Source organism: Microtus oregoni, unplaced genomic scaffold (assembly GCF_018167655.1).
Source record: "Microtus oregoni isolate MIOR12 unplaced genomic scaffold, Mior012 000092F_ref0000046, whole genome shotgun sequence".
NCBI lineage: Eukaryota > Metazoa > Chordata > Mammalia > Rodentia > Cricetidae > Microtus > Microtus oregoni.
In genome coordinates, this window is record NW_024544604.1 from 895,972 (window position 1) to 919,687 (window position 23,716).

The following is a 23,716-nucleotide window of genomic DNA, read 5'->3' on the forward strand; positions in this document are numbered from 1 at the left end:
GAACTGCCCGCTAGGCTTTCCTGGGGCTTCCTCTTTCACTTAGGAGCCTTAATTGACCAACTAGAGTAAAAGGAAGGAACCCTAAGGTGGCCGTATCAATCTACAGATCTGTGGGGGGACCTCCAGGATGTGCTTGCAGGTTGGCAGTGGGCAAGGGTCATGCTTTTATAATCCGTTTGACCTCTGTGCAGTGGAACCTGGGACACTTGTTGTAGGGGTGGGTGGGGTTGTGAGTCTGACCACATGGAAAAAGCCTGAAGATGGGGAGGGGGTGTCTCTAGGGACAGTTGATGCTAATCTTGCCCTGAAGTATTCAGATCTTCCAAGTCAAGGCAGGCAGAAGCGTGAGAGCAGGGTTAGGGGAGGTCACAGAGTTAATTCTATACAAACAGAAGAAAATAAACAGACGTTTAATTCCTTTAAACACACACATCACTTCTTGCCTGACCCTTCCTAGTGAAGGCTCTGAACTGTCTTCTTTCTGGGGATGTATTTGTGCTGTGTTCCACACACATGCAGGTAAGAAGACTCTTCAGGAGAACCAAACCTCTGAGGGGTGACTTTCATCCAGCTCTCTTGAGAGTAGGGTAACAGATGACTCTAAAAGGCGTTGAAACCCCCTGGGAAATTATATCAAAAACACACTGGTGAGAAATTTCAAATCTTATCTTCAAATTCCCATCCTAAGCTATCAAGCAAAGGACTTGTTGCTTGATATCCCCTGAAGGTTAAACAAGTCAACCTTGCACAAATAATACAGTTCTTAAAAGAAATCTGACACGGCCTAATTCAGCCTATTATTCAGTATTAAACTATTTATGAGTGCCTACTGGGCCACTGGGCCACCAGTTCCAGGGATGTTCTCTAAATGGGGTCATTTTCCTTTCATTTGGCCCAATCCTGTCTCCCTCCACCCCAATCCTAGTGACTTCAGGACTGTTGTCCTGGTGTCCCACGCTCCAGGACCTCTTGGCAATGGTTGACACACTTTAGAAGGCTATCAGGAATCTACGGACATTTTCCCAAGGGCAGAACTTGGCTAGTGACCTCACTCACTTTGCTTTGAGGAGAAATCCTAACCTTCTGACAGAATTGATCTCCACCCTTGGAAAGAAATATTGTGTGCAAACACAACCAAGTGGTTTCTCCTTTCTCCTCTTCCCCTGTCCTCCCATGCTCCGTATCTTCCTGTTCTGCGGGAGGACTGATTTTATGCTCATCCCATGAAGGCAGGATAAAGTCTGTGTTTATAGCGAGAAATCACAGTGTTCAAAGTCTAATAGTAGGAGCAGTTGCCCACCATAAACTTCGACTACAGGTCAAGAACTTCCAGAACACGAAGCTCCTCTCTCTCCTCTAGTTGTATGCCTCTTGCCATCAGGGCCTTCCAAGGGTATAACACCAACAGCGTGTTATCAACAATGGTTACCATAGTATACTTACCTGAAGGAATAAACTTAATAAACACAAAGACTAGAATAAACAAGAAGACTAAGACCCCAAGGTTATTCAATTTTATATATTTGAAAGAAAGAGACCAGGCACGATCCCATTCCAAAATGCCACAGTACTAAAAGGGAAATGCTCAAATTTTATTAAAAGAACTGGAAGTCCTGTTTTTAAAACTCAGGAATAAAGAGCGCCCTTCCTATTGAATTTTCAGGGGTTGCCCGCTCTTCTGGAGCCCACCCCTCCCCCCGCCCGGGAAAACAGACGTTGACTAGCAGCATGCAGACACATCTCAGCATTGAAACAAGAAAAGTTTTATTTTGAAAATACAGTCTTTAAAGATAAATTTGGTTTCCATTTTCCATGTCTAGGTGCATCCAACAAGATACAAAAACAGGACGAAGACCCACGACATTATGTACAGAGCTCCAAAATGAGCCGTGAATATCTACAAGGATCTAGTATATGCTGGTTGCAAAGGGGGGTGACTTTCTAGAGAGTTCTCAGTCCTCCGGAAGAAGAGTTAAGGCGTAGGAGCTGCAGGTGCGGCTACAGCTGGGGAAGAGCTGGGGTCAGTGGGGGGGGGGGGAGTGGGGGTGGGGGTGGGTCCTCGGGTGGGAGGCAAGGAGAGGGTCTGGGGGAGGGAGCCGCGGACGCACAGAACGGATCCTGGGCTTCGCTAGAAGTTCTGCTGCGGGGTGTGAGTCAGGCTGTGCCGCCGCAGATCACAGTTTCGCCTGAACACTTTGCCGCACCGCTCGCAGCTGTAGGGCTTGATGTCTGTATGGGTGAGAAGGTGAGTTTTCAGATTACTTCTCTGATTAAAGGTTCTTCCACATGTGGGGCATTTGTGTGGAGATTCCTGTTCAGATGTGAAGCAAGGCAAAGGATTAATCCTTCACACCACCACGGGCACCCTCCTCAACAGTTTCTGTCTCCTCAGTACCAAGCTTTAACATAACAAGCGCGCGACAACAAAAGAGGGGACCTGCAGGGACAGATCGGGGCTCCTAATCCGCCAATCGGGAAACACACACGTGCAGGCGCCCGCGGAGGCCCGATTGCACCGATAAGACCACCTCGGTGGGCCACGTATTTCATCGCTACGTCAAGGGCAGGAAAGGGGGGTGCACCTAATCCGCTCCTAAGGAACTGCATTCTCCCGGGAATGAAGCTCCTGTTTGCTGGAAAATTAAACTATTCCTCAACGTCCTGAAAGCTACAAATTACGAGGCCCCTGGGAAAGAGAGCATATGGGATTTCACCATGGCTCCATTGTCAAAATTACCTTTATTTCCTCCCAAACACGGAAGTTTTAAACGCATGGATGGGATGAAAAAAAAAAGTATAAAAACTAACATTAGGATTTATTTTAAATCAGCTGGCCTGTTCGTTAAGAAAAATTCTTTGTTATGTAATATTAATTTTATATTTTAAAAACAAGTGTTGTTTCCCCACTAGAAAGCTAATCTAAAAAGAGCTTTAAGAAACAGACCCTGCTTTTTGTAAAGTCTTAATGATAAAAACGAACCATTCTTTTAGAGGAAGGAAATGAACTTACCTGCATATGTAAAGTTTTGTGAACCGCGAGAGTTCTAGACTGGCAAAATCCTTTCCCACACTCCTGACATTTGAAGGGCTTTTCTTTGGAATGAATATACCTGAAAATCAACACAAGGTTTCATTGAAAGGATCATCCCTGTGGCTTAGGATTTGCTTTCCACAATTATTCCAACGAAATTTTGAAAGGGCACAGGAAGCAGAATGTCTATTATTTATGTTGTTTTTAGACTTTCTGTGAAATTCTGTTTATAGTTAACCTCAACTAACAGATTCTTGGAAACATTCACGGGCGGTCTGGCTTTATCTACACTTGACCGCCCTCTCTGGCGGATTTCTGGGGTTCGTTCGGAAAGCGGCTCCTAGAGCCGTTCTAGGCCTCCAGGCTTTACCCTGGGATTTAACCTGGCCAAATCAAGACGAAAGGCGAGGATGGGTGGGTGCGGGGAGGGGGGGCGCCGATTTTGCGAATCACTTCACAGCCTCGAGGACCGATACGAAGTCCCACCTTAGAAGAAGACACAAATAAACATCGGCGAAACCTCCACACCCTACCATGGGAATTATTTTAACCCGCTGTCCTTTACTAATCCAGGACGGCTGCAGCTGTTGCTAAAGACGGGGACCTCAAGACCCCCTCAAAGAATAAGAAACTCTGTGGACCGCTCTAGGGTACTCGGGGTGGTGGTGGGGGGGACTCAATAGATTCTCCAAAATCTGCACCCTTCCACCCGTCCATCCAACTGGGAAGAAATCCGGGGTCCCGAGGCCTTTTCACCCCTCACTCAGTACCGAGGCAGACTCAGAGGAAATAGAATTACTGGCTCCTAGGCCAAGAACAAGCTACCAGATTTTTCCTGCTCTACGACCTAGGAAGAATTTGCGGCTGCAGGGTGGGGGGTGGGGGGTCCCTGAAGCCGGCTTTGGATTTTAGTGAAATTTATGTCTATCAGGACATTTCCTGGGCAAATTCACCTTCCTGTAGTTCCCGGTCTCACCTGTGATCCCGTAGGTGATCTTGCCTCCGAAATGCCTTGTGGCAGATGTCACACGTGGACGGCCTCTCGTCCGTGTGGGTCCTCTCGTGAATGAGCAAATTGTAGGATTTGGTAAAGTGTCTGCCGCAAAACTTGCAGATAAACTCCTTTTTCGTTTTGGAGGGCAATCTCCCTCGGGAGGGTTTTCTGTCCGGAGTCAGTTTACTGAGGCCGGAGATGGGGCTGCCCAGCCCGGGGCTCAGCTTGCTCAGGTCTCCCATTTTAGGGGGATCTTCTTGTGTGGCGGCCACCGCCAAGTTGGCAAAGTCAAAACGGGGCCGGTCTTTGTGTAGGGCCGGGAGGACGTGGGCAATGGCTCCCTGCTTGGGGTGGAACAGGTGAGTGGCGAAGGGCAGCGCGGGGAAGGGGAAGCGAGCGTCCACGAGGCCCTGCGCAGCGGCCATCTCCGTGATGGTGGAGCGTGTGATCTCGTGCATGTTGGGGTACCCCAGCGTCCAGTGGTTCATGTGCATAGTCTGCACAGCGCTGAGCCCGTACAGGCCCTGAAGGTGATCCACCGCGGCGGGGAAAGTGTTCACTGCCTGCAGGAAGGAGTAATTGGTGAGCTGCAGCGATGGGTGAAGTGGAATGGGCGCTGGCAGGGCTTTGCTCCCCATCTTCCTAACGGCTCCGGAGGGGTGCAGGAAGCCTCCCCCTTCTTCCAGGTCTCAGAGGCCGGCGGGCGTAAGAGAAAGGTAAAAGAAGCAGCAGCACGCAGAGGGACCCCTAAAAGTGTCCAGGGGAGAGAGGGAGACACCATGATTATTATCCAGTTCTTGGGCGACCGCGCGGGTCTTGCCTTCTAAGTTCCCTTCTCTTAAGTCTCCAGGACCTCAAGACATCGAGACACCAGAGGCCTGGCAGCAAGTTGGCGAACGGGTGGTAGGAAGATCGGATTTCGGGAGAGGGGACACCGCCAGGGCAAAGGCGGACGGAGGACTTGGGCGCTGTCACAGCCTGGACCCCAGTCACCCTCATCCTCTTAGGACACGGAATCAGGAGGGCTGAGAGATCAAGGCCCAAAGGCCGGAGAGTCAGCTGCTGTCGCTCGGAGAAGCGTGCCAGCTCCCTAGGACACTGTAGGTCGTGGCTCCAATCCGGCCCAAGAGGCCTGGTTCGATCCACCTGCGTGGATTCTTCCCGCGCTGTGCCCCACTCAGGTAGCCTCTCCCGCGCTTACCCGGAGCATTTCGTCCTACCCGGCCCTAGCAGGACTCGGCCTCGCCCCGCGCTGACCTCGCTGGCTTTCTTTTTCCTTCCTCTGCCTTAGTCCCATTTATCAGCAGTGACGGGCCCGCAGGAAAGAAAAGTGACACCTGGGGGGGGGGGGCTCGGCCTGGACTCACCCATTCTCCTCCTCAGGGGCTGCCTCGCCTCCCACCCCTTACCAAGATCCCTTCCAGATGGTTCAGACTCCAGCCGGTTGGAGTGAGGATACAGAACGTTTCTGAGGCCCGAACCTCTTTTCCCAGACTGAGCGCCAGACTCTCAGAAGAAGGGGGCTACTTCCTGATCTGGCACCCTCAGGAGGCGGGGGCGGGGGTAGCGCTCTGGAGGAGGCCAAGGAAGAGCAGCAGGGGATCCTTGCATTCGGAGAGTCCTGGGGTGTGTGTGGCCTGCTGGAGTCCACCCTGGGCAGCCCAGGTCTCCTGGAATACCTCACCTGCGTTCACAGCGGACCCACAGGGTCCCACAGCCAACTCTCTTTTACAAGCAGGTTTTGCCAGCACAGCCGAGGGTGGCCTCCCAGGGGCAGGGTTTGGAGCAAGCAAGGAAGGAAGCCCGCCAAATGCTAACCCCCAACACCCGAGGTTTGGGACAGGGCAGGAGGGTGAAGGGGCCTGCCAGCTCTCCCTGCCCTCCGACTTTTCCTCCCGAGAGCGGTTAAAAAGTGGCACTTGGGGCAGTATCTGCCAGCAGTTCAGGGGCTGCGCTAATGACGAGCGCTCTGGCAAGGCTGAAACTAGCTGCTTACGTGGGCCCCCACCTTCCCCGGCTGTTTGGAACAGTCTGGAGACAGAAGATTTATTAATGAACTGCTTCTGCCTGGTGGTATGCGGTCTGGGAGTTCAGGCTGGGAGTTAATGAGAGGTGTGTAACAGTCAGAGGGTCTCAGTCAGACCATTCAACCGAAACTGTAAACTCCCATTAGTGATAGACTTTCCCACCGCACAAATCAGTGTTCACTTCTGTTCAGCCGCAACCCTCACACCCTCTCCTACGTGTGTGGGGTGTGGGCGGGGGAGGAAGATTCTGCTAACATCACTGATTATTTTCTCTTCAATTAAAAATAATAAATTTCATCTTTATTTTCTTCTCCGTGGGTAATGAGAATTTTCCCCCCTAGTGTTGAAAAGCAGCCTCTCGCCTGAATAGAGAGGAAACCGAAATTATTAGTTGGGTGTTTTCCCAGACTAGATTTCTTAGAAATAAATACAAGAGGCAATGCATGATTCTCAGCATGGGCTGAGCAGGGCCAGGTAGGAGTGCTGGTTGACAGAATGACTATTAACATTAATGATTTTTTTTAAAATTCTAACTGCACTAAGTGAACTCTGCCTTAAAGGTCACACTCTTAATTCTGTCTGCAGAGACTTGAGTGCACTCTCCTCTTCCCAATAACTTAAAATGCAGAAACAAGACTTTTATCTTTTCTGTTGGTCCCAAATTGCCACTTCATATTACACAAGGTAGCTTTAATTTGCAAAGAAAGAGCAAAGCCAGTAGGCCCTCAGAAACCCTTTTACAAACAGGTATCCCCTAAACACCTACCAAACGCCGCTACCATAAGTAGCTATTGAGTTTCGTTCCCATATTCCTGTTTAGTTGTTACCAATGTATGTCAAACCATCGCTTAAATGAACGCAGAGATCTAAGGTACTTTCGTTTTGTTGGGGTTAAGTGCACACTCCATTTCAGGCACTAAATGCGGGGCCTCTGCCGCTGTCATTCCTCCACCAGCCTGGCTCCCACCACTGGCTACTTTTAATTTTGCAAGGAGAGAACCTTAAACCAAAAGTCACAAATGGTTCAGCGGAGATGAGGCTACATTTCTTCCATCCGTTTTCAATGGAATTCCCGGGCAGGTTGGATATTTCATAACATTTAGTTTCACTGGCTGTCAGCAAGGGAGAATTGAACGTACTGATTTCAGTTTGGTGAAGCTTTCAAAACACCGGGCAACACAGGATCTCTGGTAATTTGTCAAAGACTTTTCAACATTTGGTAACAGTTGTGTTACATTGAATTATCTAAAAATAATACAGTTCAGGGTCATCCGCTAAACCCCGAGTGTTGATTTGAGTGAAATGACGGACGGGTGAATACGCTCGCTGAATTTCAGCTCAAATTCAACAGGGTTGTATATAAATCAGAGAGCCCTAGTAGAAAGAGATCCAAATCATGATGGGAAGGGGGGGAAGGACTTGATCAGGTGTAGGGGCGGGGGGGGGGGGGGGAGGCAGCCACGAAGTTCCTGCCCTTTCCCTGAGCCTCTGCCCTCCCAAGGAGTTAATTAAATTAGGAAGCCTTCCGCACAATCTGGGTTTGTCTCCGCTCCCTCTCTCCCCCTGTGTCATTTTCCTATTCTGTTCAAGGCTGCAGTTTGTGGAGTCAGCTGCAGTTCGCGGTCTGTACCCAGTTTCGCTTCAGGAGCAGTCAGCGCTCTTTTGTTCTCTGTTCACAGGTGGGCAGACGGATTCTGCGCTACTGCCTCCACAAACACCTCGTCCTCCCTTCTTCCTACAACCGCGGCTCCTTTCCCGGCTATTTCTACAACCCAAGCGTCCTAGCCCCTGGAAAGCTTTCCTGCTGCCCTCTCGGCAAAGGCGGGAGTGGAGCGAAATGCAAGAGGCCAGCACATGCTTGGGGGAAAAATCACCTATGACCGGACCCGTGTGAACTGTGCCTCTGCAGTCGCTGGCTTGACCGCACCGCGTGTCCCGGCCCTTCTGTGCTGTGAGCCAGGGCTGTGGTAGGACGCAAGGGTCCGGGCTTTCTAGAGCAGGGGAAAAACGCCTCGGTTGATGGGGTTTGACTCCAAAATACGACGTTCTGTCTTTTTATAAATCATGCCGAAGGCGTAAATCTACCAAAACCAAACTAAGCGGCAGCACACAAAAGTTCGACTGGGTGTGTTTAGTCGAGAGTCGCGTGCGGGGGACCGAAGGAAGCCAGAACACGAGGCCCGGGACTGGGGTTCACCGGAGTGCTTTTCATTCTCTGAACTCGTGGCACTCCAGACAGAACCAGGGCGCCCTTGAACCCCCACATCCCTTCCTTCCTAGGACAACCACAGCTGGGTCCCGGAGACACTCACCGCCAGCGCGGAGGTCTGCCTGGCTGCAGCTCGGTTCAGACTAGGTCCAGGCAGCAGGGCGCACAACTTAGAAAGGTCGTGAAGTCCAAGTTGGGCGAACTTCTTTTTCGGCGCGCTGTCCCAGGAACTGAGATCATGATCTGGGGGAGCGAAAGCGAGAGCGAATCGTGGTCTTCGTCAGTCCGTGGGAGCGGAATGTGTAAAGAGCGAGCGTGCTCTGGATGAGTGCTCAACGCTCGCCCAGACCGCGGTGCCTGGGCCACTTTCTCGCCGCTGACTGCGGGCAAAGTCGGAACCCGCAGCCCTGCAGGGCCATCACCCTCCGGCAGCGAGCGCGCCGAGCTCCTTCCCAGCCCGCGTCCCGCCCCAGGCTGCCCCAGGCCGGGAGTCCAAGGCTTTAGTAGCGGCCCCGCCTCCCCTCCAGGCGGGCGTCCTGCAGCCTAGCGGGCCGCAGCATCCAGGCTCCGCCTCCACGCCCGGCGCCCGCTAATGGTCCACTCTGTTTACTTGTGTTTGGATAGCAACTGAGTCTTAAAGGCGCAGGTTTGCTTGAGTTTTCCCGGTTAACCCAGACTCAGAGCCCAAGGTGACTCAATTCAAATCTCACACACAAAGACAAGCCCGTCCTCTCTCTTAGGACGGCGTTTTTCCTCACTCTGCCTCACTCTGTGGGAAGCTCAACTTCTGGATCTACGCTTTTCGGAGTCCTTAGAGAAGTCCAAAGGGCATTTTGCATTTTGTACTTTTACTTCGTTAGCTGGCCGGCTTCATTTCCACGTCTTAACACGTTTATATGACCATCTGTTTCAAAGGGCCAAAACAACCACTTTTACATTTTGTTTCCTAGCGTGTACCTCCCCTCCCCCAGTGTAAAATAGTTCCGTCCATACTTTTGGTCAATTATGGCTATATGTGTAGTCTGTTTTCTGTTTTCCTCTGCTGTTTTCAAAACGAAGTTTGTTTATGGAAGTGACAATTGACTAATTTCATAATTAGTGTCAAGACATGTGGAATGTTCCAGAAGAAATTTCTTCCACCATCTAAGCTTTAATCACCTAACGTACATTTCAAAAGCAGCTAACCAACTTGGTTAAAGTTGTGGGCATCTGCGATCCATTGGCAAACAATAAAGAGCCCATCTGGAATGGGTGAAGAACAATCATTTTTAAATTTTAGGAAAATACTATTCCAACGTCTCGAAACACGCATTATCTTCATTCTCAGCAAAAATTGAGTTCATTGTTCAGCCCGCCAGGAAAACTAATCAAATTTGACGTGCACTGTTAGGCTTCCTAGCACCCCTAAAGGTTTAGTTACACTGTGAGTGTGTAAAGGAGAAGGAAGGAATTCCAGACCCTCTGGAATAAGGTGACAGGGAATGACAGGATCCACAGCAAGCAGCTTCCTTTCAGACGCGGTGCACCTGAACAAAACTGAGCAAACCATCCTTGGTCCCAAACGAGTCACCGGAGGGCACTTACGTTAGTAGGTACTTGGAGGAGCATAGATTCTTTTAAAGAAATTGTGCAATTCAAAATCGTTCCGCTAAAAGATGCTTTTCGGTCACCCTTCTCAAAGGACTGTGTGGGGAAGCGGCGGATGTAAGCAGAACGCTAAGAGCCGTCAAAGGCTATCAGAGGAGGCAGGCAGGCGCTATGCAAACCGTCTTGTAAGAAGGTAAAAGCCTTTTTATTTTATTTTTGTCGACGTGAATATAAATTTTCGTTTCTTTGGTAAAACATAATTCAGGAGCGGCAGGTTCTCTTTCCCCGTGCTTTCCAGTTTTAAGTTCGCAAGGATTACACAGTGAGCCTGTGGAGAGAGAGAGAGAGACTCCGTGTTCGGTGTCCTGCAGGGCTTGACTACTTGAGAATAAATTTGATGAACACCATGGACATAAGAGGCCGCTTCGGAGAGTTCGGAGGTCTAAAAACCCCTTTCCGAGTGGGTCCCATAGGGTGCTTTCATTTCAGCGCCTGGTCCTGAGCCTCAGCTCCCAGGATGCCTGCGGTTCCCTCTCCAAAACCGCCTCATTCCATCCACAGCCTTTCTCAATTTGGAGAACTGGAGGGAACTTTCTCTTCATTCAGATCTCCAGGACTTTTAAGCACCCGGTGGTGACCGGGGACTGTGCCTCCGGGCTTCTTTTCACTAAAGTGGAGGCAACCTCTCCAGCAGCAGGCTTCGCACCTTCAGGACCTGTGTGTATTGGGTACCGAACTGCTGGCTTCCCCCCCCCCCGGGGTAGACGCAATTAGCTGTACCCCCTTCCCCGAAAACCTCCGGAGCTAGGATGTTACTGCAAACACGTTTACCTCGTGTACCTCAGCCTCGTAAGAACTCGGCCAACTCAGCCCCAGCACTGAGGAGGCTAGAAAAGTAGTGAGGAGTCCGAGAGCTCGCACCTTTGAGCCGAGCAGCACTGCCTGGAGAGCCCCGGCGGCCTGCGAGCCCCGCGGCCCGGATGGGCAGGTGCAACCAGCCAAGCCTGCAGCCGAGCGCACTCAGCACCGCCACACCCCTCCAGGATGTGGGGCGCTCACCTGGAACCTTCAACGCAACTTCGGGGTGCTCAGAAGGGGGGGGGGCGCAAGTGCTGGCTGGCGGGCATCTAGGGCGCACTCAGAGAGAGAGCCCGCCCACGACTCGCTCATCAGCTCGACCTGCAAAATGCCGGATACAGAAAAACTGGCCCACGCGGCCACCAACTAGCTGTGGGGTCCTGGCGTGCAGAAGCCGAGGTCCCGGAGTCAGTCGCAGGCCAGCTGCGCCCCCGGTCTGAGTCTCCGCGAGCTGCCCCAGCTCCCTCCGCAGCTCAGCTGCCTGTTAATTTGGAAATTCTGGCGAATCGGGTCAGCTGCTGTCCTCGGGGCACTGGGCTTTCGACACCAGGGACGCTGGCGGGGGAAATGGCTAACACACTGATCAGCAGCGGGCTGGGCGATTGCAGCCCCAAACCCAACAGCAACGTTTACGCTGTGGGAGGAAGCTCGAGGCCTAACGCAGGAAACTCAGAGGAGCTGGGAGCTGCGGTAGTGTACTGCCCCCAGCCCACCCAGGAGTCTGCGGGTGGAGTCAACAGGTGTCACACACAGACTCCGAGGAGTTGACTGCACGCTGCGAACATTCTAAATAACTTGTACCGCTTTAAAAATAAAATTAAGGAAAGCTTATCTTTTTTTTTTTTGCTAGAATCCCTCTGAGGGCCGGCTTCCCAGTCCCCAGCTTTCCCCACACTCTGCGGAGCGGAGACCCTTTGTTGGGTTTTGCAGCAGGCAGTGCATGCTCTCCAGCCACAGAGCAGTGCGGGGGCGAGGAGAGCAAAGAGGCTGGCACACCTTAGGCGCGGAGGAGAGTTGAGGGTGCGGAGGTGGGTGCCAGGATTAAGAATCTCATCTACTAAGGAAGTGTGGCTGGTCTCGGGCTTTCGGGCTCAGGAAGGTGGGAAAGCGCCGCTGCCGACTCTTAGCTCTGCAGTTCGCTAGAAGGGCCGCAGCGCCCCCTGGAGGCATAGGTCGAACACTTCGTGGCGTGGGCTCCAGGGTGTGAGTGTGTGGCCTCCAGGGATCTCACTCACCCCTCGTTCTCCTTGACTTGAACCCGAGCCCCTTCGCAGAAGACAGAAAGTAGTGTGTACAGCAGGGGGCAGGACTGACACCACAGCCATGGGTCTTCGCTCTGGCTGTCCCAAGTCAGGCTTGATTGACCAGCCCCAGCTGCCCTTTGTTGGCCCATACCCACTAAAGAGAGGTGAGGAGGGTCTACTGTACCCAAGGGCACCCTCCTTCTGCCTGCGTCCCTCACTCAACTTCACCCCACCGAAGTCTGCAGCATACAAACTTCTGGCTACCACGTTGGGGGACACCAAGTCACACGGAAGGGAAAGCAATTTAGGGAGGCTGAACATGGAATCTCTGGGAAAACTTCATGATCAAGCGTGGAGGTGGGAGAGGGAGGTGGGGGCACACCCAGGGCTCTGTCTCGGTCTGTGTTTGGATTGTCAAGTACGGATGTGGATCAAGGCATCCCAGCGACCTGTCACCAGGGTGAGAGCCGCCCAGTCCTGCCTGCTAGACTACAGAATGTCTCCTTGTCTGGAAGTCCTGGTCAGGGCGGGAGGAGGGTATAGAAACTGTGGAACAGTGGACAGGAAAGACTCCCAAGAATTAACTCTGCATCTCAAGCCCCGTGCAGCAAAAGCATGCTTCCCAAGGTGCATGGTGACATGCATGGAGGGCTTTGTCCTCCCAGTGTCCCAGGGCAGCGGGTCTTCTGCAGTTTCCCAGGATGGAAGGAGCCAGGTCAACCCCTAGCCGACTTTCAATTCTTGGAGCTGAGCTGGTCAGTGTTGGCAAACTAGGAAGACAGCAGAGGTCAAGAACCAGGAGCATCCCAGGAGACTGCAGTTGTGGGACCAGATGGGTTATGGTGCCCTGAAAAGATCACTCTTAAAAGAGACAGCAGTTGGAAAACTGTGTTTCAACAGACTTTCACAAGGTGACACTGTGTGTTACTTGAGTGCCTGCATACATGCGTGTGTGTGTGTGTGTGTGTTAGTTGACTTTGGTTTTTTAGAATGCTGGTGGGAAGACAGCCCTAGGAGGCATGTCCAGCTCTCTACAGACAATAGGAGACTTAGCGATTTAGCATCGCTGAGGAGCTTGTGAGAGAAGCCAAAAGTATTGTCCTACCTACTGAGCCAGAATTGGGACTGAACCCTGAAAATTGTGTTTAAATAAGTCTTGCAGGTGAATATGAGACCCTATAAAATTTGGGAATCACTGACCTAGATTAAATCGTCACTAGGGAGCAATGGTGGAAGCTCCATTCATCTTTCAGGCATTGTCTTTCCCTCTTTTTCTCCTTCCCACCCTTTTCTTTCTTCCTTCCCCAGGGAAAACACACATCTAAATATCTGGCCTGGGACAACTCGCTCAGCCAGTCACTGTTTTATTCAGTCGGTCACCCTCTGGCTCTACACGGACAACTTCAGGGTCCTTGGACACCTGTTGAGGGTAACAGTAGGATTGTTAACCTAATACTAGATTTCACTTGACTTCAGAAAAAAAAAAGTTTCTTTTAGGGACCAAGTACATAGAACATCTCACTTTATTTTATAGTCCCTGGTCTTCGGATGCTCACCCACTCTCTTTATCCACGCGAATGTTGACCTTTTCTTACTGTCACTACCTTGGAGTGATTCTAAATGTCTGTCGTGCAGCCTTCCACACTCATCTGCCCTTGCCCTCTCAGTGTTAGGTCACAGGGTACCAGGTAGGATGCAGTGTGGGCAAGGAATAGGGGCTGCTGTGTTCCAGGGTCACCCCGAGGCTCTCCGGATGCTTGAAGGACCCTGGAACTCTACACATTCTGCTTATCCGCTCTGTCTGTACTGGTTCCAGCCCACTCCCGATTCTCCGTCTGTGGCCCCACACTGCCTACCTACCAGTCCACAGGTATCGACATAGGGGTTTTCATTCCAGACCTGCTAATTTGTCTCCTTCTCTAAGGACTGCAGAATGACTTCCTTGTGAAGTGACTAAAACCCTGACTGTAAGCAACACTTTCTAATCTTATGCCAACTGAACACTTTCCATGAGAGTTCTCTTTTCTCTTATGCTCTAGAACCCTGACTCCTGTGTCTGTTCTCATCGAGCAAAGGGAACCCCTCCACTGGACCCTCTGTTTCCCTTAGAGGTTTGGGGGTCAGAGGACTATTAGCAGTGAGAGTAATAGAAAACCTCACAGACAGTAGCCCTGCCAATCCAGTTTAATTAAAGGTTTTGTCATCCTCAATTTTCAGACCTTACAAAAGCTACTTTTTAATGAGTTAATACAGGAAAGCCACTGAAAACGTAGAAAAGTTAATTTTCCCACTGCCCAGAGTCATGAGTTGTACACACACCCGTCTCCAGTCTGACAAATAGCTACCATGTTAAAATGATCTTTTCTTATGAGGATTTTCAGAATATAAAATGTGTAATGGTCGGGGGCATGGTAATCTCTTTACAACCAGGGATCCTATTTCTTAACAGGATTTTGCTTCCCAGTGTAAATAGTTTGACACAGTAACTTTCAGGGGAGCCAGTACTTAGGAAATGCCAAGGCCAATATTTGAATTCAGACACAAGTTTTAACAAAGGAAAATGTATATCCTTGCCGCTGTTTGCTGTGAATATTTCCCTAGAGGATTATACGCTATTCTTGAACTCAATCCAAGTTGCCAAACTCCAAAAAAACGAATGTGGTGCCAGCGTATAAGGCCCGTACACTTCCCTTCCTACAATATTCCTTAGTGCCTATGTGTACTGTCTACTGGGCAACCGTGCCATGGTTTGAAGCCTTGAACTTTTATCCGGACTTGAGGTAGGGACAAGGAAAGTAGAATTTTTAAAATTGGTTCTTAAAAAAAAAAGAGCTTACTGTTTCTATTGATCAGTAGTCTTTAAAACACATAGCGAACTCTCCTGCCATTTTAGGGCATTCTGTGAGTCAAGGGGGAAAGGTCAATGTCTAAGCCAGCTCGTTTTTTTTTTTTTTTTGAAAACTGAAGGCCAGCCAGCAGGGTGGAGCACACCTTGAATCCCAGTGGGAGGCAGAGGCAGGTGGATCCCTGTGAGTTTGAGGACAGCCAGGTCTACAGAGTGAGTGCCACAGAGAAACCCTGTCTCATGAGGGCCAGCACAGGAAAGCCTTCGACTTCCTACCCAGAAGACATGTTACAGTGATGTTATTTCACATCAGAATGGCTCCCGGGATGGTCACCATGCATAACTCAAGCCTCTCCTCATTCTGACCCTGTAAGGAGTCCCAGAGAGAAAAGGATTGCTGCTCCCCTATCAGTAGGCCAGCTAGATTGGCCGAGTTCTTGTGGACCAGGATAAATCCAGAGTCAAACTCAAAGAGTTCAAATCTTATATAAAGTCAATAAGCTTTGTTAATTTGCCTCTGCGCCCCAAACATAGATAATGTCATAAATCAGGGGACACACCCCGAGAGGCCCACTCCTTTCTTATCCTATGCATGCCTGCTCACACTGCATGTGTTAACCACACACTCCAGTTTACAGTCACCTAACCCTCTCCTGTGTCCTTTGTCCCCACACACACCCAGGCCTCTGCTTAGCAAGCGGACTTGTCTCCAGGAACCAGACTGGGTGGGTGCTATGATGTCAGGGTCTCGGGCTGCAGCCTTTCTAATATGCATTAGGCCACAGTCACCTTTTCCTTAGCCTGGAAAAGCACACATAGAGCGTGGTGCTGCCCAGGCCATGAGGCACACTGGGCCCACCCAGACCCACCCAGACCCTGGAGAGTGTGAAGGAGAACACGATTGTGTCATGCGGGTGTGTTCAGTTGTCCTGTTCCCCTCTGCCTCATCCTTAACCACATTATCTTGACAGGACGTATGACCTAGGAGTAACCTGGTTTGCATTAGCAGCAATGGTTTCTAAAATGCTTGTATATCAAGGAAGCAAGGTCATGGGTATATTTTAACCGTGATTATTATTATTATCATCATTAGAGGCATAGTCTCACCATGTAACTCTGACTATTGATGTGGGAGGTCCTTCTGTATACATGCTGCTTTATTGGCTAATGAATAAAGCTGTTTCGGCCAATGGCTTAGCAGAGTAAAGCCAGGAGGGAAATCTGATATTTAGATATTTAGAGAGATATTTAGAGAGAGAGTAGCCGGAGTCAAGGAGACACCATCTACCTGCTGAAGGAGAAAGACGCTTTGGAACCTTTCCAGTAAGCCACAGCGTTGTGGCGATACATAGATTGTTAGAAATGGGTTAATTTAAGATGTAAGAGCTAGCCAATAAGAAACCTAAGCTAATAGGCCAAGCAGTGTTGTGATTAATATAATTTCTGTGTGATTATTTGGGTCTGGGCAGACGGGAAACAAACGAGCAGTCTCCATTTACAGACTGTCCTAGAACTCACTTTGTAGACCAGGCTGGTCTTGAACTCACAGACATCTGCCTGCCTCCTGAGTGCTGGGATTAAAGGTGTGCCCCACGTGTTAATTAACTTAAAATGTATGCCTTGTGGATTCAGTGTGTTCAGTCCTGGTTAGTGGGGTTCAGCAGTGAAGAAAGAGCTGGGGAGACAGACTCATTCATTTGTATCTATGGTACCATGTAAATCACAAAATCTCAGACCCAAGGTTCCTGGTTGATAACTCTTATTATGTTGAATAAATATTGCCCCTATTTGATGACTCAGTTAAACCTTCTACTCCAACATGGCTACCTGCTGGCCAGGTGCCAAAGAGGAAGACAGGAGGAAGGCAAGCTTGCTCTTTGATGAGACACTACAGAAAACAGAACCTAGTCACTAGGCACATCTGGTGGCAAGGGAGATTTCCAAATGAAATCTTGACTCTGGGTCTCCAGGTACAATACAGGCGTCTCCCACGTAAGAAGAAAATGGGTGCTGGGGGCAGCTAGGAGTCTCAGCTCTAGCATGTCTGCACTGCTGCCTTCTTCCTTCCGTGGGCTACCGTCTAACATCATGACCTGGTACCGCAATCACTGCCGGGTGTTTGGGACTTGTCTGGGCTCCTGTTCGTTCTGCCTTTGCTGCTCCAGTGGGAGGTGAGAGTCTCTATCTGAGGGATTCTGAAGACTTGGAGCTGGCTGCCATCACTTGTGCTTCCTTTCTCATCTGCTCCAGTTAGAGATGTCAGCAACCAGCCTGGAAAGATCCTTAAGGCCTCGTGGGCACCTCAGGGCACCGCGTCGTGCGGGCAGTTCTTCCTTGGGAGATGGGTTGAGAGAAGAGATAGTACACAGTACAGAGGCGGTCCTAGATTCTTCCTGGCCTTGCTACTTGAAGCAGACTGGGGTGGGGGGGCGGGTGAAGTGTGTGTGTGTGTGTGGGGGGGAAGCTGCAAAAGCCGGAACACTCTTTTTACAGCCTCTGTTGGCACACACTGAAGGGGGAAAAGTACAGCTCAGGTTCCACAGAGGGGCAGGGTCAAATCTGCAGGCGGACCTCACACACAGCCACACAGCGAGGAAGTCCCTGCTCAGCCAGAGCCCAAGGACACTCTCAAAAGATAAGTACAGAGAAACTTAATTACCATTTAAAGTTGTTCCGAAGGGAGCTCTGCCTGTGGTTTAGCTCTGCCTCTGAGCCTTACATGTGAGTAATCACCGGCTGCCGTTTCTCCTCCCAAAGTTAGGGTGGACAGTGGAGGCAGAAGGCCCCTAGCTCCCAGTCCCATCTGCAGTCACCCTTCAGGTTGCTACCTGGCTTGGGGCAAGTTTGAGTATTGGATCACATGTAAGGGTGTTAGTGCCAGTGGGTAGGAGTGGGAGTTTTCCCCTCTTCGGGAACATCTGGAGTGTCATTGGGGACAAACTGATATACATTTACACAAGCCCCAGGGGATTCCCGTGCCTGAGAGAACTGGCTAGATAGTTTCTTTTACACATTTATTTCCTTAAAGGAGGTATTTTATATTCTACCCTGTAATTTAATTCTTTTGGTTCCCACTCTGCTAAGGAGGAAAAGAACATACAGCCCAAACAAATTTTAAAACCCAGGTTCTCCCCCCGCCCAACTAGCAAATGTGCGCAGTTTGTGCTGACTTACACACATCTGTAAGCTATGACTTGTTTATACCAACCGTACGATATTTTAAAAATAAAAGTATAATGTTCAGTCTGTGTACAATCACATTTTCTTTTTTTTTTTTTTTTTTGGATTTTTCGAGACAGGGTTTCTCCGTAGCTTTTGGTTCCTGTCCTGGAACTAGCTCTTGTAGTCCAGGCTGGCCTCGAACTCACAGAGATCCGCCTGTCTCTGCCTCCCGAGTGCTGGGATTAAAGGCGTGCGCCACCACCGCCCGGCTCACATTTTCTTTTTATCAATCCCTTCACATACAAACTCATTTCCCCCTTTCAGGGTGTAATTACATGTCTAAATAGTAATGTATACCGTTGATGTGTAGGAAGGACATGTATGTTTTGTAGCAAACATATACAAGTATCTACAACACACACTTTCCAATAGCTTGCAAAGGTAGAAAAGCCCACCTAAGTTGGTTTGGTCCTTTTTTCCATGTTGGGCTTTAAGAATTTTGGACCAAGGAATGAGAAATTATTTTGGTGACAGTGTCATAGAGTCCTCTCCTCTTACACATTTGGCTTCAGAGGTAGGAAGGGGTTGAGGGTAGGTGGGATGAGTTTCCTCATGCTGGACCTGATTGGGACTTAACCTCTGAGATGAGGGCCCTCTTTGCTATGGCTTCACAACCACAGTGAAGCTGACATTTGGCTCCAGGAGAGATGCTGACTTGATCCGTCAAGTCTTGTCTGCTCCCAAGAACTCCCTTGGCTATCTTCTGTGTAGCTCGGAGAGAAGGGCTAACTTAGGAAGGGCTGGGTAGAACTGTCACTGATCCTGCTGACAGGGAATATTCCCTTTTAAGGAGGTAAATCCCTAGGGGATTTGGCTATCGATTGGATTTGGGAATTTGGGAAGAGCCATTGTCTACTGACAGGTGTTTCCTCAAGGAGCTTCTAAAACAGTTGCCTTGCAAAAATTAAGAACCTATAATGAGTTCCTATTGCTTATCTGTTTCTATCCAAATGTTTCAAAATTTTGATATCAATCAGTTTGTTAAACTGAGGAGTACTATTGCCCTGTTCATATACTAGACTTTCTCAAGAGCTGGAGTTGGGATTCCTGCCATTTAAAGTCCTCTCCATGTAGCTGGGTGTTAGAGAACCATTGATCCAAAACACTGCTTAGGAATAGATAAAGAGAAGTAACTATTTGAAAACAGAAAGTCTTGTTCCCCATGGCCTTCCTTTTTCCTCAGATCCCAAACCACAAACCTGTTTTCTCTTGCCCCCTTTTCGTTGGCTTTCACTTGCTTGTATTTGAGAAGATAAACTCTGCATGATTCTCAAATTAAGTCTCCTATTCCCCAGGGTTAATTACTGTCCCTGGCAGGATGGAAGTGCCCCAGAAGCCTGTTCAGTCAATTGGAGAATCCCGCCCTGGGATTACTTGGCTTTGGTTATTATCTGACATGCGGTCCCTCACTGTGACTGATTTAACTGATCTGATTTTGCTAACTGCAAGTCTCCACCTACTCATCATTCCGTTAAAGGGTTTCTTGGAACTGTCCTTGGTCGAAGGGAACAACATTCCTAGAGAGAGGGACCACTCAGCCATCAAAGTCAAAGCAACAAATGAGCTCCGTGCTTTAGGGAAAAAAGGAAGCACATGTTGTCCCTTGCAGATTTTGAACTTGACCTAACAGATCCAGGAAATGAGATGGCTTCTTGGAACTGTCCTTGGTCGAAGGGAACAACATTCCTAGAGAGAGGGACCACTCAGCCATCAAAGTCAAAGCAACAAATGAGCTCCGTGCTTTAGGGAAAAAAGGAAGCACATGTTGTCCCTTGCAGATTTTGAACTTGACCTAACAGATCCAGGAAATGAGATGGCTCTGCATTCAGGGGGAAGCCTAGCTCAGTCTGGTTGTTTCTGCTCATTAGGGCCCTTCCACAGGCAGGGCCAGTGGAAGTTCAGGGTCAGCTGAACTTTAATACCTGTGTTCACATAGGCTGTTCTGTAATGTCAGCCTTTTCCCCCTGGCTGTTCAGGTACCTCATTCAGGCAGTAGTGTCCCTCTTGAGTACCTAGCTTTACCACTGACTACAGCAGAGGCCTGGACATCATTACCTCAAATAATCTTCTTCCCCTCTTTTTTGCTTTTAAGCACATGCAGAATGATGGGGCTGGGGCAGGCAGGATAGGGGTGAGGGTGGGGGTGTCGCTCCTCTGAGAACAATGTCTGCTTGTCCAGTGTTGTGCCGCTTGCATAAAGCAAACTTTATGAGCTGTAAGCCTGCATTTTTGTTTTCTGACTTATTGTTTTTTATCCTACAATTGTTCTATTAATTTGATAGTATATACTTCCAGCCAAGCTTTTGTTCCAAGTTCTGCCAGATTAAGAGAAATTTCCAGGCGAAATCCTGCCCAGAGGCCTTCCTAAACAATCAAAGTTTCCTCAATTCATTCCCTAGCTACTTGTCCATCCACAGAAAGTCTTCTGAGAGCTGAGCTGGGTCAAGAGTTAGACCCTGTCTCAGCTTCTTTCGAGGATACTTCATTTCCCGCTGTCAAGGGACATCCCCTAGGCAATTCTTGGACAAGTTCAACAGCAGAAACATGGGTCAGACAGAAGCAATGGGTTAGGAGCTGGATCTGGGTGTTGAGCAATGGAACGTGCTGGGTTATCTTGCCTTCTTGGGTTAAGAGTTTTCCTTTAGGCTCCACGACGGTGGGTTCAACCTTGAATCCCTCTGCCCCCCCCCAGTAGCCTGTCTGTCTAATTCTCTGAGGATTTTCATGAGGATAGAGGTCACTGTCTGTGACAATTAAGCTTTAAAGTTAATTCCCTAGATAAATAGAGCAAATTGATACCACTTTGACCGTAATTTTTCTTCCTTCAAATGTTAGGACAGCAGGGAATCAGTTGCCAGACTCCCGGTTCCTGGAAATGCAAGGAATACATTTTATTTTCTACCTTTCTAAATGAAGCAATTTAGGGCTGTGAGAAACAACAAAACACATGTAAACATCTTAATTCTACAGTGTGCTTGCATTTCTGAGAGCACAGAGACCCATTGTTTCCTTTCGCGCTCTCTTTTTAAAGTTGAACAAGTAGTGGTTTCTGTTTAAAGTGGAATGATAGGAGGGCTGTAATCTTCTTAATTCAGACCTTGCAGCAGAAAAGCTGGGTTCACTTGCGAGCTGTGATTATTCAGTAACACGCTCTGCATTGGAACAGGGAAAGTAAATAACTGGATGCATACTTTATAATTACATGCAGGGGAAAATTCAAAGCTACAGAGCCTGGAGTGGAACTGGTGGGCCTGAGGCAGCAGCTGTACTTTCTGGCTTCTCCCACACAGGCGGAGGCATGGGAGAGAACAGGAGCCCGGAGGTCCCAGCAGGACCCCAGGTGCTAGGCCTCAGCTAGCAGGAGCAGAGTGAGGATTTACAGAGCAGAATGTGAGCCCTGGCAGGGACCCCCGGGACCTACGACAACTTCCTACATAGTGTTCAGGACGCATCAAAGTTTTAATAATTTCTCCGCAGTGCTGGTGGTGGGGTTGCTTCTTTTGTGAAAGAACTTTGAGAAAGGCCGTGCACTTGATCCTGCATCGGAGAAACAAAGCACATCCCAGCGTGTCTGAGCCCCAGGAACCACCTGCTTGTTGTGGTCTCCCCCATCTTCAGCCTTGATTTGTAGCAGTCCTGGCCTTGCTAACCACGCACTGGCAGCTTTTCCAACTAGTTCATTTTGTGAGGGAAAAAAACTGTGACAACTAATTCAATTTTTTGTTCCATTTTGTTTTCTGGGTATGCTGCGTGTGTGGTTTATGTACTTGTCGGCGGAGCTGTGCGTGTACGTGCTGACGTCATGAGGGATGTCTCTCGCACCCCGCTGCACTGCCCTTAGGCAGGCTGGCTGGTCAGTGAGCTCCAGGGACCCTGCTGTCTCTGGCCCCTCCTTCCAGTGGTTACAGGCCTAAACCTGGCTTTTTACATAGATTCTGGGGATTTGAACTCAGGTCCTCATGTTTGCAAGACACTTTGGGAACTGAGCCATCTTTTCAGCCCCTCAAAATTTTGAAACAAAGTTAAAATACACTCAAAAAGTATGGGTTATTTATCCCGTCAGTGCTGACAAAAAAAGCCGGCAAACTTTAATAACATTTTATTTATAATGTTATTGTTTTACTAGCAGTTGGCTCTTGGTCATTTGTCTTAATTTCTTAAGTTTTGACCTCTTTTTTTCATTCTAAGATCTTGACTTCCTGGATGCAAGAGCACCTTCTGCCTCAGCCTTTGTAGTAGCTGCTGGCATTGTAGACTTGAACCACCACACCTCTTTTGAGTTAGTTTCCTCTGATTCCCACCACCCGTACTAGTGTGGGCCTACTGACTAGAGAGCCATCTCCCATAGAACCAGCAGGTTAACCCTTCCATGCTCTCTCCACAGAATCTGTCAGTAAGTTTAGGAAATGCCTTGTGGGCCACAAAGTTGCTTTGGGGGGAAGTAATTTCAGGTAGAGTTGGTCTTCCTCTCAGGAGAATCAGCAATTCATTATAACTTTTTAAATTAGAAAAGTAATAAGAGCATTTTAGAAGTTGTGGGGGGGGGGGCGGGAAACGAAGAAACTATTGGGGTGGTGTTTGCGTGGACCATTTCAGGAGCCTGCCTTATGTTAACTCCACAGCTCAGGAACCTAGAAAGAACAGTCTACACTGGCCAACAGTGGGTGAGCCGTGGCTATTCCTCCTTAGAGGAGGTATGTAGATGTGTTACCAAACACACCACTATGATAATCTTGTTTATCACAGTTCCAAAAGTGTGTCTGTTTCGTGTTTAACCTGCATCCTATGGATTGTCTGCAGAGTGCTATAAATCCCAGGTATTTATAAGGCAGATCAAACATTTTCTCCTGCTAAGGCAATAACCTTGTTGCCTCCAACTTCAGGCTTCTTCCCAGGGGCCAGAGGATTGTGTCTGTGGACAGTCGGTTCATTTGTTGGTGGTCGCTGATACAAGCTGTGGTCATTAAAGGCTACTCGGAAGCCACAGTAATATCCACAAGATGCTCACCTGAGGCCAACGAGATGGCTCAGCAGGCAGAGGCTTTGCATCAAGCTCGACTACTTGAACTGGACCCCCAGGACTCCCAAGATAGCAAAAACCAGCTTCTACACCTACACGTTGTCCTTTTATCTCACGCATTCTATGGCACACAGATGTCCCCTCAACATACAACACATCTACACGCACACCTCCCCAGAATAAGAGATAAAAATAATTTTTAAAAAATGTTAACTTGGGGGCTGGAAAGATGGCTCAGAGGTTAAGAGCATTCCCTGCTCTTCCAAAGGTCCTGAGTTCAATTCCCAGCAACCACATGGTGGCTCACAACCATCTGTAATGGGGTCTGGTGCCCTCTTCTGGCCTGCAGGCATACACACAGACAGAAATATTGTATACATAATGAATAAATAAATATTTAAAAAAATGTTAACTTGGTCTTAAACCACATCCTGATTCACCTCTTTGCTCTCCTTTCCCCTGATCGCCCCCCAACACCCCTAAACAAGTCTTGCTAGCTATGATTTCTTATGTGTTAGGTGACAAAACCCAACTCTCTGGTTAAAGAGAGTTGACTGGTCTATGTCCCTGTATGTCCATGATTGAATGGGTTTAGACACACCTACATGCAGCAACTCAAATCATATTTTGATTTCTCTTTCCTTTCTTTGTTAGCTATTGGTCTCTGTTCCGCTCATCC

The 23,716-nt window shown here is 49.0% G+C and overlaps 1 protein-coding gene and 1 long non-coding RNA gene across 3 annotated transcripts in view; one reads left to right on the plus strand and one right to left on the minus strand.

Annotated features, from left to right (window-relative positions):
* Positions 1–1,743: 1,743 nt before the first annotated feature.
* LOC121442649 (protein odd-skipped-related 2-like) lies at positions 1,744–8,736 on the minus strand. 2 transcript variants are annotated; one of them, XM_041644249.1, is made up of 4 exons: positions 8,365–8,736; positions 4,008–4,772; positions 3,011–3,110; positions 1,744–2,229 (listed from the first exon to the last, which is right to left on the minus strand). In XM_041644249.1, exons 2-4 carry the CDS (start codon positions 4,661–4,663, stop codon positions 2,155–2,157), a joined length of 831 nt encoding a protein of 276 aa, XP_041500183.1. In that variant the 5' UTR covers positions 4,664–4,772; positions 8,365–8,736; the 3' UTR covers positions 1,744–2,154. The 2 variants fall into 2 exon arrangements, with proteins under 2 accessions (XP_041500183.1, XP_041500182.1); XM_041644248.1 differs by having other exon boundaries at positions 1,744–2,311.
* Positions 8,737–17,439: 8,703 nt separating this feature from the next.
* LOC121442650 overlaps positions 17,440–23,716 on the plus strand; it is a 49,051-nt gene continuing 42,774 nt past the window's right edge. The window contains exon 1 of the long non-coding RNA XR_005973579.1: positions 17,440–17,516. This is a non-coding gene — a long non-coding RNA (uncharacterized LOC121442650). The remainder of the gene's footprint in view (positions 17,517–23,716) is intronic.